Raw genomic sequence first — 16,207 nt, forward strand, 5'->3', positions numbered from 1 at the left:
TTGCAATGCTTAAAGTTGAAAAAAGATTAAACAATACAATTGTGTAAGACTGTCCTCAGCTGTTTCAATTTTCAAATTAAAATTGACTTCACTCTTGCTCTTTAATGAGCACATGGTTAATTTGATAGGCATCATGTCAGTTAAAATAAAACACACCCTTCAATTTCTACTAAAAAAAAAAAAGGGCACATTCCAAAACAATCCGGAGATGCTCCACTATACTGATGTGAACCCAAGAACTCCAAGCCTTGTAGACAGCTAAAAAAGGATCCCCATCTTGTCTTGTTCTAAGCTGTCATCCTAGTGAAATGCCCTCTCATGGCAGTCCAACTCCATATGATTAAGTTGTTCTTCAAAGAATAAATAAATGAGAACCACTATATGATTAAGATAAAGTCCCTCATAGAACTACTTATCCAGTTCTTGAGAAGCAGTATCTGGAACTTCAAAGGTTACAATCCTTCAACAAGGTGATGATATCAGGGTCCATTGGAAACTAACTCATATTCTGCAGATGACATTAAACCATCAATTTTCTCATGATGCTTAACAAGTACACCAATACAGAGAAAATCTCCCCCCCACCCCCATTAATAAAATTTAATATTTGCACTGTTGTTGAGCAGTTTACATCACCTTTTATAAAGGATTTCTTCAGGTAACAAAACTCTGAAAACAGCATAGTGATGATTCAAGCTTTTCTCTCCTTGCAATCTATGGACACTGCCCAAGGCACCAGCATTTGGATTTGGAAAAGCATAAAATATACGCCGTATTCTTTGATGAACAAGTGCCATGGCACACCTACAACCATTGGATGAGTAGACGTGAGTTAGTTGCACTTGGACATCTACAAGGAGTTGTCTGAAGCAATAAAACTTGCCTTCTTTTAACCCCCTTACACACAGCAATGAAACTAGGTAATCTTTGAACACTGAGAAAGCCAACTAGATCAAGAGGTAACACTTTATAGAAGTCAAAACAATGAGCCATTAGCAGAAACTACTGATGCTAGTGTTCCCAGAAAAGATGTGCATAGCCTGCCTATCAATCTGAAGATACATCATTAACAAAGCAATATAAATATCAGGGCAGGTGAATCCTGCTCTGACTATAAAGTGCAAGTTTGCACATGATATTTGCATTTCTGAAAGAATGCCGTGATGATTAAAAAGAAAAAGATGGAAATAAGGACAATCCCCAGTAGCAGTCAAAGAATTTTCTCCCTTTTTGCATGAGTTACTGCAAGTTTTAGCAGTTATATTTTTAAGAGGTCTTTGGTAGATCTCATGTCTTCAAAACAAGACTGGCTGAGAAGCTGGGGAAAGGAGTGCAGCCAGCTTTCACCACAGTTGAATATATATATATATATATATATATTCAGAATGAATGCTGAAAGAAAAGGGAACATTTATGTGTTCGATGGCACACTCAATTGAACGAAGTGTGGGAAAAGTCAAAATATCCAGTCTCAATTACAGATGGAAGAAGACATATGGAAATGCAATCCCGTAAACATTCGTTCCAAACAATAGACTACTAGCCCTTTTTGACCAAAAAAAATACTACATAAATAGATTAGTTTCTAAAACTTACATTGTACATGGCTCCCAAACAAGGTAGATGTCAAAACCAGTGCAAAGATAAGGCCGAACTGCTTCAGATGGTGAATTATTAGCACATATTTTCAGGACCATGTCACTATCATCCTGAAATAGTATAACACGATAGTAAGCTTTTGAAGACTTAATGATAAAGTTACTGATTAAGCTAAAAACTGAACTTTAAAGTTACTGATTAAGCTAGAAAACTGAACTTTATGTTAGAAGTAACAGAAACTATAGCTAAATGATATCACGAAACCATCCAGACTTGATAAACAAGCATGCCAATGAGGAGAGATGAAAGCTCACTTCTGCAGTATCCGTCTTTTGTCTTTTTGCTGGTAGGCTCATGGAAGAAGACTGCATGTCGTCCTCTTGAATAGGTCGACTTTCTGAGTGTGATCCAGGGAATAGGCGCCTATCCCTCTCAGCAGCATATTCAATAGCAACAAGAGCTGCATGTCGTAATGGATGCAAGTAACGAGGACTTCCAGCACATGGTCGATGCTCTGTCCATCTCCTAGGATATAGACAAGAAACACCAGTATATGATAGTCGATGATCATTATCATCGCCTATGCAATCTGAGACTGAAGGTTCACTGATCACTGCTCCATTTGAATCAGGTTCATGGGCAGTAAAATCTCCCACACATTTACCTAGGGGATTGTCCCATCCACATGTTTGGTCACATGCATTTGCAATTACCTGTCTTACTGAAGGATCAACTATTATTGCTGCATTAACTACCTGCTGATAGAAACGCAAATACATTAAAATGAAAGGATAGGTTCATTATATCCCCGTGCTAGACGTACAACAGGAATCTAGGCCACTGGATGAAGAGAGAATAGTACCATTTGTGTTTAATTATATCATGTATGGAAGAGAAAAATAGAAATATTACCTCATACAAACAAGTAAGAAAGCATCAACAGCATGTAATTGAATGAATTTCAGATGGGGAAGGGGGGGTACTAGAATCCTCAAGGCAGGCCTGTTTTAAACCCATGAACCATTTTAGCAATTGAAATAAAATTTTGATGAAAAGGCACAATTGTCAATTGTGTCCAATTCATAAAAGCATTACAAGTAATCCCCATATACTGGTAGGCGAGAGAAGAGAGAAAGAGCATTAGTTAGTAAAACGCAGGGAATCAAAAAGTTTATTTCCAAACTTATCATAGTTCAAACCCAATGTTTAGAAACTATAAACAATCTTTTTCTTTTATATAAACAACAATTTATACAAAAATTTAAGGACAAAGTTTTCCTTCAACAATGGCTGAACGATGGGACGGGTCCAAATGTGACCCCCCTCTCCCCCCCCCCTATTGTCTGGAGTCGTGATGGGCCATGGTGAATGAGAATCCATCCACCATGGCCTTAGGAAAAGTCGGTCCAAATATAACCTTCGAAATCTTTTGATGTAGGAATTGAACCACCTTTCTTTGAATTCTTGAGGCCAACGTTCTGGATCCGAAAGTCACTTTTGGAGCCATCATATCCAGTTGAGAGACCAAGGTTCACGGTATCAAGTATCGGGTTTCAACTAGGTTTCGACCTTTGGGGAGACCGAAATTTTGGTGGAAACCTGGGAAATTTCGAGGATACCGGGGAATTTTTTTGGGTATAATGGAAACTTAGGTTTCGACCCCCAAACAGTGTTTTTTTTGTCTATTTTTTGTGTACAACGTATTTTAAACATTTTTAATACTTTCATATCATTAGTTTCATAAAAAAAACACATAAAGTCTTACTTGTGTGGTGAACCAAAGGTTCGATAATCATTACGCTGACTTGTTGGCTTAAATTCTGAAACTTTACTACATAATGACTATATATAGTCTACAATCTATATCAAAACATAAGACATAATCCAAATGATCCAAAATAGATAAAAATATTACATCATCAACAGTTATCTATCAACACTGAACAGTAGTGACTCAATTACTCAACACTCGAAAGTAGTGACTCAATTCCAAGTAGAGTGTCTAGGCGGTTCCATCCAAGTAGTGACTCACTACCCTCAAGGCACGCATGTTATTTTTTCTAACATTATATAGTAATCTATGTATATAAGTTATAAAGAATCAACATTTAGAGAAATGCTCTTGTTCTATAATAAGTTTGACTAGTCAAATGATTTTTATTTTTACATGAGACTTTTTGTATTAGGTATAACATAAAACCAGCTTTCCAACAAGTCCAAGATTACTTAAATTTGAGTTGTAATGACATAGTTATGCTCCGATCAAACTTATTTTAAAGTGTGCGAATGCTGTTAAAATTGCCTGAACGAAAAATAATTTTAGGGATAGCAAAACAAAAGATTATTTAATCAGACTTTTGGTTTTTAACAATGTTTTAACATTATAGGATTTATAAAATTTTCATAATTGAGAAAAACCCCAGCATTTAAAAGTTGAAAATCGCCCCCATAACCAAAATCCTGTTTTTGTTCTTGGACTGGGGGTTGACTCTTTATCCGTTAGGAATTTGATTTTTAAACTATTTTTATTGGATTCAAATAGGGGGTATTTCCTTATTTATGAATAATATTTAAAGTAAATGAAATCATTTACTTAAATGATATTTGGCATAAATAAGTGCCAAAAAATAAAAATCTCCACTGTTTCCCCAAGTTTCCCACACTTGAGAGACAAAATGCACAAGTGAATGTCAAAATTTCCCATGCTTCAGTCGAAACATGGGAATTTTGGTCGAAACCAAGTCGAAACAGGAGATTTTTTAAAATCCCCTATGGTTTCGTTTAGACCTGTGTTGATACCTGCGAAACATGCAAAATTTTGCATGTTTCGCTCGAGTTTACGAACCATGGAGCAGACCCAAAGTAGACTTGAAAGAAGAAAGATAAGAAAGCTTGAAAAGACCACTCGGGCTTCACACCGCAAAGTGTCGAATGGATCAAACATCACTCCCTTCCACTGTGATCAAACACACAGAAAATGCAGTAGATGCATGGCAGCGACCAGCAGCAAGTTCTTTTTTTCCAAAATCAAAATTGTCTCTCTATGATGAGAGCTCTCCTTTATTTATAATAATGATGGGGAGGGTTTACAAGTAATAGTAACTCAGAGTTACTAAAAATTGATTACAAGAAGTTACTAAAAACTGGAAATTAGAATCTAATGAAAATAGAAACTAATCTAGACAGAAATTAGAAACTAACAATGACTTGAAATTAGAAAATAATTTAGGTACTGAAATTAGAAACTAAATAACCCCATCTAAAAAGGAAACTAAAGAAAAAGGAAGAAAATCACTGAATCCCGTATGCAACCTTAGAACCCCTAGTTTAGACCCATAAAAGTAGCCCAATACACTCCAAACCATATGGACTGAAGGCCCAACACGTATACAACCCAACCCTAAGCTTATTCCTAATAAAACAAGCCTAGTTTGGTGAAGAATCTGCATCAACTCTCCCCATCTTGAAAAAATTTGTCCTCGAATTTTCCAGTGATGAGGGGGAAACAACATGTGAGTAGTAGCTTTGACCATTCCCAAACAAAATTCTGGTTGCTTGTAAACTTGTGGAATGTAGTCTTCAAGGCGTGAAGCTTTCTCTTTGAAGAACCATAATGGCATAACAAACTCTGTATGTTCGACCTTTGCATCGATACCAATTGTGAATGTTGTATGCATAGAGTCATCAACGTTGGTAACCTTCTCATCAAGGATTGGAGGAACAATCTCTTCCTTCTCATCATGAGTCTCAAAGACTTGTTGTAGAGTTTTTTCAATTACTACCTCATCTTCCACGGCTTCAGTCTCGTCTACTACGCTCTCTTCAATGTAGAACTCTTCAGTGGAATCTTCTATCTCTTGACCTTCTGTCTTTGAAGCTTCAAGAACCATCTCTTCAATGTGAACATTGACTTCAAGTTCTTTTGGTTTGAATAGAGGTATCTTCACTTCACATAAAGGAGTTGTGGCTCTTGGGGGTATTGAAGTGTTAGGTTTAGTAGCTGGAAAATTCTTCTTGACCTCCCTAGCTTGGTAACCAAACCTTCTACTTGGTTGTGCCAGAAGTTCCTCTGCTCGAAGAGCCTTGTCAAAGCAATCTCTCACTGTATACACATCAGCAACACCAATTTCTCTCTTAATTTCAGCTCGTAATCACAGTCGAAACTGAGAAAGTAATTGCCTCTCATTCTTCCTAATGCTTGTGAGAGAATAAAGTGCATCAAATTTGTTCATGTATTCCGCAACATTCATATTTCCTTGACGAAGAGGGTTCAATTGGTCTTGTATACGAGCTTTAAAATTACATGGCAAGTACTTATCAGATAGTTCTTGTTTCATCTCTTCCCATGTAGTAGGTTCTCTACCATGGTCCTCCAGTTCATACTCATAGGTTCTCCACCAATCACGGGCAGCCTCAACTAGCTTGGCACGAGCTAGTTTCATCTTCCGTTCCTTAGGCAAGTCATAATAATCAAAATAATCATCCAGAGCAGCTACCCAATCATAGAACAATTGGGGGTCATGTCTCCCATCAAACTCCTTCAGATCGAGCTTGACTTTCTGTGAATCTCCAGAGTACCTCTGATATGTGGGGCATTCAATCTCAAAATAACCCCTTACATATTTTTCAAAAGTAGGTTGCACTACAGAAACCCTCTGTGGTGCTCTCAGATTATGGTTTGCTCTCCTGTTAGCCAACTGAGTAGCTACATTCAATGGGGCTTCCACTTCAGGTGTTGTATGTGAATCACCGGTAGGTTGTTGTGGTTGGGTCTCTACAGCCAACAACCTTGTATTCAGTTCAGTCCGCAAGGCTTACGGTTCAGCTTTCAATTCAGTTCTCCATTTTTGTAGAAACTCCATAATAGAAGCTAGGGTGGGGGTGTTCTCAGCCATGCTCTGATACCACTTAATGTAGGACTAGCCGACTAGGTTTGACAAGTCAAACTAGACCCAAACAACAGGAACTTGTAGACCAAAGAACAACCATAATAACCAAGGTAGAAACAATACCACAGATCAGAATAAAGGTTAAAAAAATAGATCTGTAACTCAGAGTTTCGAATCCAGAAACTGGAATTCATGAGATCAGAATATAGCCCAGATTAAAGGACTAAATCAGATATAGGAATAGGGTCATAACAGATCATAAATTGTGAACAAACATCCACAGAAATCAGGAACAACCAGATGCGTCTATCGATCTCAGAAAACAGAACAGATTAGGTCAAAATATCCAATAATAAATAATACTTAGAACAGACCAGCAGTGAACAAATAGGAATGAGTCAGAAGTAGTATTAGGATGATAACAGTTCCAAATCAACGATAGACACTATAGCAACAAAATAGGACTGCCCAGAACAATCAATTCTGGTTTTGTTCTAGTAAAGTCACTAGAGGACAAGAAAATAGAGATTCCTAATAACTTAAGAACCACAGCCCAGATGGGGACCAAAACTAGATCGAGTTGCTCTTTTAATGAGGGGAACCTCTGGTCCAAATATCAGCCAAAAGTGACTAGGGGTTGAGTCAGAACAGAAGTCGATATTCCTACCCAGAAAACCTATCGCCTGGACAGAACTGTTAAGGGAAAAGAGGTAAATACCTGTAGCAGCAGTAGACCTTGAAAGTAGACTTGAAAGAAGAAAGATAAGAAAGCTTGAAAAGACCACTCGGGCTTCACACCGCAAAGTGTCGAATGGACCAAACACCACTCCCTTCCACTGTGATCAAACACACAGAAAATCCAGTAGATGCATGGCAGCGACCAGCAGCAAGTTCTTTTTTTCTAAAATCAAAATTGTCTCTCTATGATGAGAGCTCTCCTTTATTTATAATAATGATGGGGAGGGTTTACAAGTAATAGTAACTCAGAGTTACTAAAAATTGATTACAAGAAGTTACTAAAAACTGGAAATTAGAATTTAATGAAAATAGAAACTAGTCTAGACAGAAATTAGAAACTAACAATGACTTGAAATTAGAAACTAATTTAGGTACTGAAATTAGAAACTAAATAACCCCATCTAAAAAGGAAACTAAAGAAAAAGGAAGCAAATCACTGAATCCCGTATGCAACCTTAGAACCCCTAGTTTAGACCCATAAAAGTAGCCCAATACACTCCAAACCACATGGACTGAAGGCCCAACACGTATACAACCCAACCCTAAGCTTATTCCTAATAAAACAAGCCTAGTTTGGTGAAGAATCTGCATCAGAAACCCTCCAAACAACTTCTTCATACTTACGTTTTTCCTATGTGAGGACACTATCGAAGAATCTCTAGGTACTCAAACTTCATGAATAACAACCTTGGAAAGATTCATCCAAAAGAATCACACCATGTCGAACTGTTTTATCTTTATATATATATATATGTATATGTGTGTGTGTGTGTGTGTGTGTGTGTGTGTGTATACAAAAAGCTAGAGTTGATGCAGCACATAGCCCGGTTCAATTGCTGGACAGGTCCATATTTAGGCCCATGTAATTGGTTTACCTAAGCCCAGGCTCAGCCCCTGTTTTGACCCAAAGATAGCCATCGAACAGAATTATTTGGAGGATTTTTTACAGTTATGGTGGGGCCCGAGGACAGCTTGCATGGATGAAGAAACTGTGGAAGATCTATCAGATCTTGTGGGCCCATTCTGGCCATAGCGTGGAGATAACTTTGGGTATATTTGCAGGGTTGCGTGCTGGTTAGTAAGTGGAGGATTTAACAAGTCCCAGAAAGTTTCTGCCTTGTATGGTCTTAGAATATCTTTGTTCTTACGAAGTTATTTAATTGCCAAATTGATTGTAACTAGAGATTAGGAGTTTGATAGGCTTAGCTTCTATTTTGATTATTGCCATTTCTGTAACAATATCAGTTTATTTAATGACAAGGAAGGGGAACATACACTCCACAATTTTGAAGATGAAAATATTGGCTTTATGCTGGAATGGCTGAGTGATTCAGTGGCTGTGCAAGATAGTGAGGTGAGAGACCTTGGGTGAGATGCCCTTGTGGGGATAGGTGGGACACCTTCGCTACAGTAGATGAGATACCTACATACCCTTCTTCTTCCCTCTTCTTTTCCGTTTTCCGTTTTGTTCATAATTTTTATTACCACTGCAACTGAGAATTACAGAGTGAAACTGAGACCTGCTGGAGAGTTTATTTGCTGATTGCGTGTTCCATTAGTTCCCTATGGTGTGTTAAAGACTGGAGGCAGAATACCCCAGTCGCAGTGATTGTGTCTTCTGGGTGCGACATTAAAAGGATTCTGAAGTGTTTCTGTCCAAGTAGAGAGTGCATGCTGTTTATTCTTCTGGGTTTGGTTGGTTTTCTATGATCCAGCTGCCGGACCCAAATGTTAGGCTTACTGTTGTGTCTGTACGGGAGATTCTACTTGGGGTTAGGCTACCTGTGGCCTAGCTCTACATTAAGAGTACAACAACAGCCACATTTGGCTGAGGAAACCTATAGGAACAACCCAGAAAGTTAGGGACCCAAATACACAACATCCCTAGAGGCTTCACACTTAGCCAGCTCACCAGCCAAGGAGTTTGCAGATCTAGACCTCCGCTTGAAAGAAAAGTTATTGTAAGGACCCAAAAGTAGACTTTATAGATTAGATGAGGTAGGTCCATAGCCCTCCTAATCTCACTTGGATCCAACCAATCATCAGCTTAGACCACCCCTGTTTCATACCAATCGCTATACCTCTTATAGCTGCTTTCAACTCTGCTAAATTTGAATCAGAAATGACTGAGAATCAAAAAATACAAGCAAAATAGCCCATTATGATCCCTAAAGACACCTCCAATACCCAGTGGACCTGGATTGCCTATTGACTTAGCTGATGATTGGAGAGAAAAATCTAGACTATTAATGCATTAGCTACAGAGCTTGCTAAGCTGGGATTGTTAAAAGGAATGTGCATTCTGGGGTCTCCAGTAATGTAGCTATCACATAACACTATACTGCTTCCGATTTATAAAAACACAGAGGGGTTGGGGATGGGGAGTTTACAGAGAAGCATTGTATTAGGGGCCATATGCCCATATCCAACAGTGTAGTCTCAATTTAGCAGCAAATATGTGACCCCACCTCCCTCTCATACCCATTCTCTGTTTCTAATTAACAAAATCATTAATTTTTGTTCATCATAGAAGAAAGAAAAAAACAGCAAAAAGGGTCACCAAAAAGTCCATTACACAAATGTTACACCTAAATTCCATTTCCACTAACAATCACTAAAAAGAATCCTCCAGGCTAATACACCATTATCTGAGGAAACACAACAATAAAATATAAACTACCATAAAGGACAATAGAAAATGTGACTCACATCATGTGAAGGAATAAGCCATAAAGGCCATACAATAGTTCACACGATCACAAAAGAAATAAATGCAAGGTACTGCAACTGATACAGCATTATCTGAGGGAAACACAACTATAAGATTACCTGGTCATGACAGGGGCCAGATATTGCAAGTTCAATCGCAGATTTCATGAAGTTGAAGATTGATTGTGAGTCCTCTTCACTAAAACCAGTGATGCCATCAATATTGCTGTAGTAAAGAAACAAAACCCAAACCGTAACAACAGATCAAGAAGAGGAAGCACAGTAACAACAGTTTAACAAGTAATTTCGGTGATAACAGTTAGTTCTATTGTCGTCTATCCTGCATAAACCATAAAATTTCCAAGAAACATGTGTATGCACATGCACTCATTTGTGTAATTGTGTGTGTGTGATTTCTTTCAGAAGAATCACTTTCAGCTTTTCAAAAAATTGAACATAAGTAGAATATCTGTAATAATGAACAAATACGAAAACATAAGTTTTGACTTACTAAGTTGGAGGATGGTATGATGTAGGCCAGAGCTTGCATTGTTCTTCCCATTCTTCCTTTGACAAAGCAGTATATTTAGCTACCTAGGAGTTATTCAGATTTGTCATATAAAATCTGAATTTTCTTCAATACATGGAGACTGTTCTATACAGTAGAACATAAGAAAAGAACAACTACTTTAAACTTTGACGGATCATGACTACAGAAAGTTCAATCAAACCATCATTAAAATAAAAATTAAAAGAAATAACTACAAGTAATCAAGGCATGACCATGGTAGTCGAGAAAAAAAAAATAGGCATAACATTTTCATATGAAAACTTTTGACAGAAAACATAAGCAGGATCAAGCATCACTGAATAATTCAAAACGATTGGATTTGAAATCTATCAATGAAAACTAAAAGGATTTCAAAAATTTTCCAAAAAAAATTGGAAGCTTCCCCTTCCTAAGGGTGGCAAAATGGGGGTAGGAGTAGAAAAAAAAACAGCAAATTTGGCAGAATTCCAGCACAAGTTAATCAAAATAGATAATGTGCATTTCTCACCTTGTTAGGGTTCCTAAACAATGGTATAATTTTGTGGAAGTTTCAATTATTTTAATGGAAATTTTTTGATAAGCTAAAAAACTAAAATACATCCAAATTTCGGTTGTGATCTATTGTTTTATAGATTTAAAGCTTAAAAACTAAATACATTGTCAAAATATATTGATCAAGGCCAAAATTAAGCAAAGAAATCTTACAATTAGATATGTTTTTCTGCAGTTTGAATATTGGAATGGTTAAATTTAAGGAGTTCAATTATAAATCTTACATATTTATTATATAGAAGTGGAATACAAGTTATCATACGTAAAAATATTTGGACTTGGTTATGGATAGAAAGATGACCAGATGGGAAAATCCAAGTAGGAAAGGCAATCCCACTAGGCTTCGTCGGAAGGGAGCAGTATCTAAGGCAATCCCACCAGGCTTTGTCGGAAAGGAGCAGTATCAACCATGTTTCACTTCTATTGGGGCCAAAAAGTTATGTGCAGGTAGGCCTATCTTTCCCTTCTCATGTGTCAAACTTAAGCTAAAAAAGTAACCCTTTTTCTGGCGATATTGACCATAAAAGGGCAGAGGAATTTACAAATAAGATGGTACGCAAAATTTTACATGTGGCCGATATGAAAGAGCCCTCCATGAGGTACAAATTAAGCTGCCCGTTCTGTTAAGCCCAAAAGACAGAAGTTTCACTAACCTATACACCAATGCATACACATGCATAAATGTAGACATATATACAACAACAACAACAACAAACATAACCTTATCCCAACTAAATGGGGTCGGCTATATGGATCCAATGGAGTAAAGTAATAGAAAGTAATGAAGCATAAAAGATAAGTTAAAAGGAGAAAAAAGTTTAGAGGGTATCGTAGAATATAGAGACACATCATGGAAACATCCTTTATAAGGGGTCAGCAACACGGGTTCTTGTCCTCCACAAAACTTTATCCGAAGTCATACTAGGATCGAGCCCTACAATTTGCATATCTTTTCGTACCACCTCGTTAATAGTCATCTTAGGTCTGCCCTTACTTCTTCTAGCGCCTTCCCAATGAATCTGGTCACTCTTCTGTACTGGGGCCTCCATTGGTCTCCATTGGACATGGCCATACCACCTCAAACGGCTCTCACAGAGTTTGTCATGGATTGGTGCAACCCTCACTTCATATCTAATATTCTCATTCCTTACCCTATCTATCCTGGTCTTCCCGCACATACCTCTCAACATTCTCATTTCAGCTATACATATTACAAATCACAATACTACCAAAAAGTTCACAATATAGTAACAGCCAAAATTTCACCTAAAAAGAAATAATGCAGAAGGATGACCCACTTTTGTAATGAAAGGACTCAACTGATAGGCGTTTATTAGCTCAAGTATGTCATTTGGTATGGTTGCAGGTTGATTCTCACTTTCAAGTGCAAGACATAAGATAACAGACAACTGAGGTTTTCCTGTCAAATAAACCAAGTATAACCATATTAGGAGGCATCTGCAAAAGATAAAAAATGCACAGATATTGAAACACACAACAAATCAGTAGAAAAACCATTCTGACCTCTTCCTACATCCAATTCCAAGCAGAATAAGTAACAATTCCAGAATAAAATGCCATTTCCAGGAAAGAAATCAGAAATTTGGAAGATAAAAGGGGGGAAGAGGGAGGTAGACAGGCTTTTCTTATTTTACGATGTAACCCACATTAGCTGCATTCCTTTAGAGCAACAATCTCATTGAAAAAAAAAAAAACTTTGAAGCTCTATAAGATTCCATTATAATGACCAACATACTGAGTGGGACTGAAAGCAGTCATGGTTAGCACCACAATTAGCATCCTTATTTTGGTCAATTAGTAAACCAACATCAGCACAAGAAAAAAGAGCGAACCCAGTGCACAAGGCTCTCGTCACTGCGGAGTCTAAGGAGGGTCATAATGTACGCAGCCTTACCCCCACTTCGCAATGAGATCAAACCCTTTAAAATCCCAAGTCGTTCCCTCAAATGTCATTGTGTCACCCACTAGTTCCAAGGTAAATTGATTTAAAAGTTTCCCTGCCTCCATAAATGTGAAGAAATGAAGCTTGCAAATTCCTTGGGTTCCACTTTCACATCTTATTTTTCCCTCCCGTAATATCTACAAACTACCAAGTTTAGCCTATTGGACAAACAAAAATAAATATTTAAAACAAATAAAATCTTTAACATTATTACTACAAGATAGTCGGGCAATTACCTAAGATATTTAGAAGATCCTTCACATTATTGGTGGAATCCCTTTATTTTTGTAATTTCTCAAATCGATATGCTTTCTATAAATGGATCCCATAATTTGGAAGCTCTTATGAATAGCTATAATTTAAAAATAACTTACAAAAATCCACACTCCCACTGAGTTCAAAAAAAGGTCTAGGTTTTTGTTTTTGGGTTGACAATAGGAGAAAAGGATAGTCTAGGTTTATACAGTATCAAATGCATCCTATGTTACAGCATCAAATAATTAAAGGACAATATTAAAAAAATTGATGCAAAATACCTCCTTCAATGCAATTCTTCCTTATCCGCTTCACATGGCGAAGATTCTCCAATGGTGCAATTTGATTCAACCGCCTAATCAAGATAAAACAATATATCACACAAACAAGATACTTCATTAACCAGATAGGCAACTCCATTGTCCAGAGAAGGAAGGCAAGCAATTTGATATTCACTGCCGCACGGAGGTGCTATTTTTGTAATAATAACATACAAACAGCAACAACAATAAAAACAGTAAACAAGATAATGACCTCACAAGAGTATTGGCAAGCTTTGGCTCTATCAATGAAGCGAACACATCAACTGCATGGTACAAGGACACTATCATCATTTACTGCAGTACATTCTTAAGAACATGGGGAAAAGGAAAGAAGAAAAATTAGTCAGTTACCGTTGGGTTGTTGGTTTATCAGACGAGGTGGGGTGTCCGGAACATAAATGATTTCCCATTTGTTCACTTCCACCTCCATCTTCAGTATGAATCCACTTCAAGCAGTCCTTCTAACCTATATAGTTTTAAGCCATTAATGCACCTATAAGGTTTGTCGTTATTGTCATCTAGATAGAATATATATGTGTATATATATATATATATATATTGCCATACAGAAAATCATCAACCATGAAATCATTTGTATAGTTGGATGTTATGCTATAGACTGAAGGTCATAACCAGTCATAGAATCTTCTATCTCATTCATAGAAAAATTACCGATACCCTACACTGTAGGCATGTGCACATACATTTACCCACTCGGACTCTCCGCGGCGACTCCGCCTAATGCATCATACAGAGGAATACAAAGATCAATCTCAACCTAACATGTTTATCATAGCACAAAACAATGTGATGACTATAGTAAATCATCATCTCCATCAACAAAGGAAGAACCTAAAATTTTCGTGAGGCACGAATCCCATAATTTACACAATTATCTACATATAGCTAATTTTCCATAGATTTTGCAGAAATAAGTTGATTTCCTACACCTCAACCCAAAAGGCAAAACAGATGGGTAAGTTAAGACAGTTCAAATGTGCAAGCTCGGGATTATCATCTAAAATTAGATAAGCTTCAAAACAGAAAATATCCTAACCAGTTCTTGCCCAGCATTTTAAGTTGATAATGAACAACATAAGTTAAAAGTATAAAATCAGTCGATAACACTACACAACAGAAGCAATCAAGCTTCCACAGTGAAGAAGAGTGTCTGGCCCGAGAGAGAGAGAGAGAGAGAAAGAAAACAGGGGAGAGACAAAGCAGAGCCTAACCTGAGTCTCCGGCAGGCCGGGCAAGGTCTGAGCTGGAGCGGCGGCAGATGAACACTGGACCGGAAGAGAGACTCAATAAAGACTGAATACTCTAAAGTTGAGCGAGCGAACAATTGATAAACGAATAGGGAGAACGTTGGCTTCGGATCCGGTTCCTCACCAATTCTCCTCCGTTTCAAGTATCGATATCATATCCGTTATATCGGCCATATCGTATCGGTATTAGTTGAAATTCATCTTCGACCCATATCGTAAATCCAACGGTTGTGGAAAGTGTGTGAAATTAAAACCCGTTTTAAGTTTTTAACCCCTGAATTCCTTCTACCCGACAACTCTTCCTGGATCAGACCCGATCCATCTTAACCGCAGTGACTCTCGCTCTCTGAGTCTCACTTCCACCTCTATCCTAGTTCCCACTTCGGCTCTCACATCGTTTTTCTCTTGAGACTGTTAACCTGAGCTGAAGGTTGTAGCAAATTAATGGTGCATACCTTATAGAGATACAAATGAAGTTGCATAGAATTTGAATTGCTCTAAGGCTTGAGCAAAGCTCTGTACATATCTTCAACACAAGAGCGCTCGACGCACTTTAACGCAGCTGTTTTTAGGCAAAACCTCTAGTTGTCTCAGCACTATTACCTCCTACCTTCTTTATCATTAAGTAGACGATGAAATTTATCCCCATCATCTCCGTGGTCTACCTTGATTCCTTTTTTAAGGGAAATATAATTATATAAGAAAAATATAATTTTAATTAATGTTGACTACATGATGATAAGAAATTGTGCTGAAGGAGGTTCAAGAAGCTTGTTCAACGAATTGAATTAGTGTGCTGAGGAAGATGGATGGGGTCTTGCCAAGATCTGGATGATTGAACAGATCTATAATTTTTAGTTGCTAATGCTAACATCGGAATATGGCCTTGGAGTTCAGTTCCGCCATTCCTTGGAAGTCTATGACACCCTCTTTTTGACTACCTTTTGTCTCAAACCTACTAACAATGTGGTTTCTTTTGTTAAACATTTCGCTTATCTTGGCAGTATATAGGAAAACAAATTTTTTGGATATCCAAATATTTGATGATATAATTGAAATTCCCTTTCTATATCATAGTAAAAAAATTAAAAATAAAATAAGAACTTTTATCATTTTTTGGGGGGTCATACATTATTCAGAGTTTGCAACTTAATTAGTTTAATTAGTTGATCTCCATTACAAAATATGAAGTTGGGTAGTCCCAAGCCTCAACTTTTTTACCATTCACTGCCCATCCTATGCAAGGTCAGTAGGATTTGTCAACTAAAAGTGGAAACCAAATTTTGATCTTATAATCCTATCTGACTTTTCCCAGTAAAATAAAGGAAGTAGCGGGTGATGTAATGGTTAATTCTCACAAG

General features: G+C 37.4%; 1 protein-coding gene across 5 annotated transcripts; it reads right to left on the bottom strand.

The window, feature by feature from the left end:
* Positions 1–15: 15 nt before the first annotated feature.
* Positions 16–14,918, bottom strand: LOC122070321 (tRNA-specific adenosine deaminase TAD3). 5 transcript variants are annotated; one of them, XM_042634482.1, is made up of 11 exons: positions 14,811–14,918; positions 13,930–14,044; positions 13,790–13,841; positions 13,537–13,610; positions 12,336–12,457; positions 10,447–10,529; positions 10,056–10,134; positions 1,914–2,354; positions 1,597–1,709; positions 637–804; positions 16–508 (listed from the first exon to the last, which is right to left on the bottom strand). In XM_042634482.1, the coding sequence occupies exons 2-11, from the start codon at positions 14,006–14,008 to the stop codon at positions 502–504; spliced, it is 1,218 nt and encodes a 405-aa protein (XP_042490416.1). In that variant the 5' UTR covers positions 14,009–14,044; positions 14,811–14,918; the 3' UTR covers positions 16–501. The 5 variants fall into 5 exon arrangements, with proteins under 5 accessions (XP_042490416.1, XP_042490408.1, XP_042490402.1 ...); XM_042634474.1 differs by having other exon boundaries at positions 1,914–2,357; XM_042634468.1 differs by having other exon boundaries at positions 10,056–10,161.
* Positions 14,919–16,207: the final 1,289 nt, after the last annotated feature.

This window comes from Macadamia integrifolia, chromosome 2 (genome assembly GCF_013358625.1).
Source record: "Macadamia integrifolia cultivar HAES 741 chromosome 2, SCU_Mint_v3, whole genome shotgun sequence".
NCBI classification, from domain to species: domain Eukaryota; kingdom Viridiplantae; phylum Streptophyta; class Magnoliopsida; order Proteales; family Proteaceae; genus Macadamia; species Macadamia integrifolia.

What these genes read in the sequence shown, in the direction of transcription:
- LOC122070321 (XM_042634455.1), bottom strand. Translation starts at nt 14,008, where the DNA reads ATGGAGGTGGAAGTGAACAAATGGGAAATCATTTATGTTCCGGACACC. An exon ending in TCATACCATCCTCCAACTTA is followed by an intron (nt 10,162 to 10,446) that starts GTAAGTCAAAAC and finishes TCTTTACTACAG; the next exon opens with CAATATTGATGGCATCACTG. An exon ending in CTGGCCCCTGTCATGACCAG is followed by an intron (nt 2,358 to 10,055) that starts GTAATCTTATAG and finishes CGTTTCTATCAG; the next exon opens with CAGGTAGTTAATGCAGCAAT.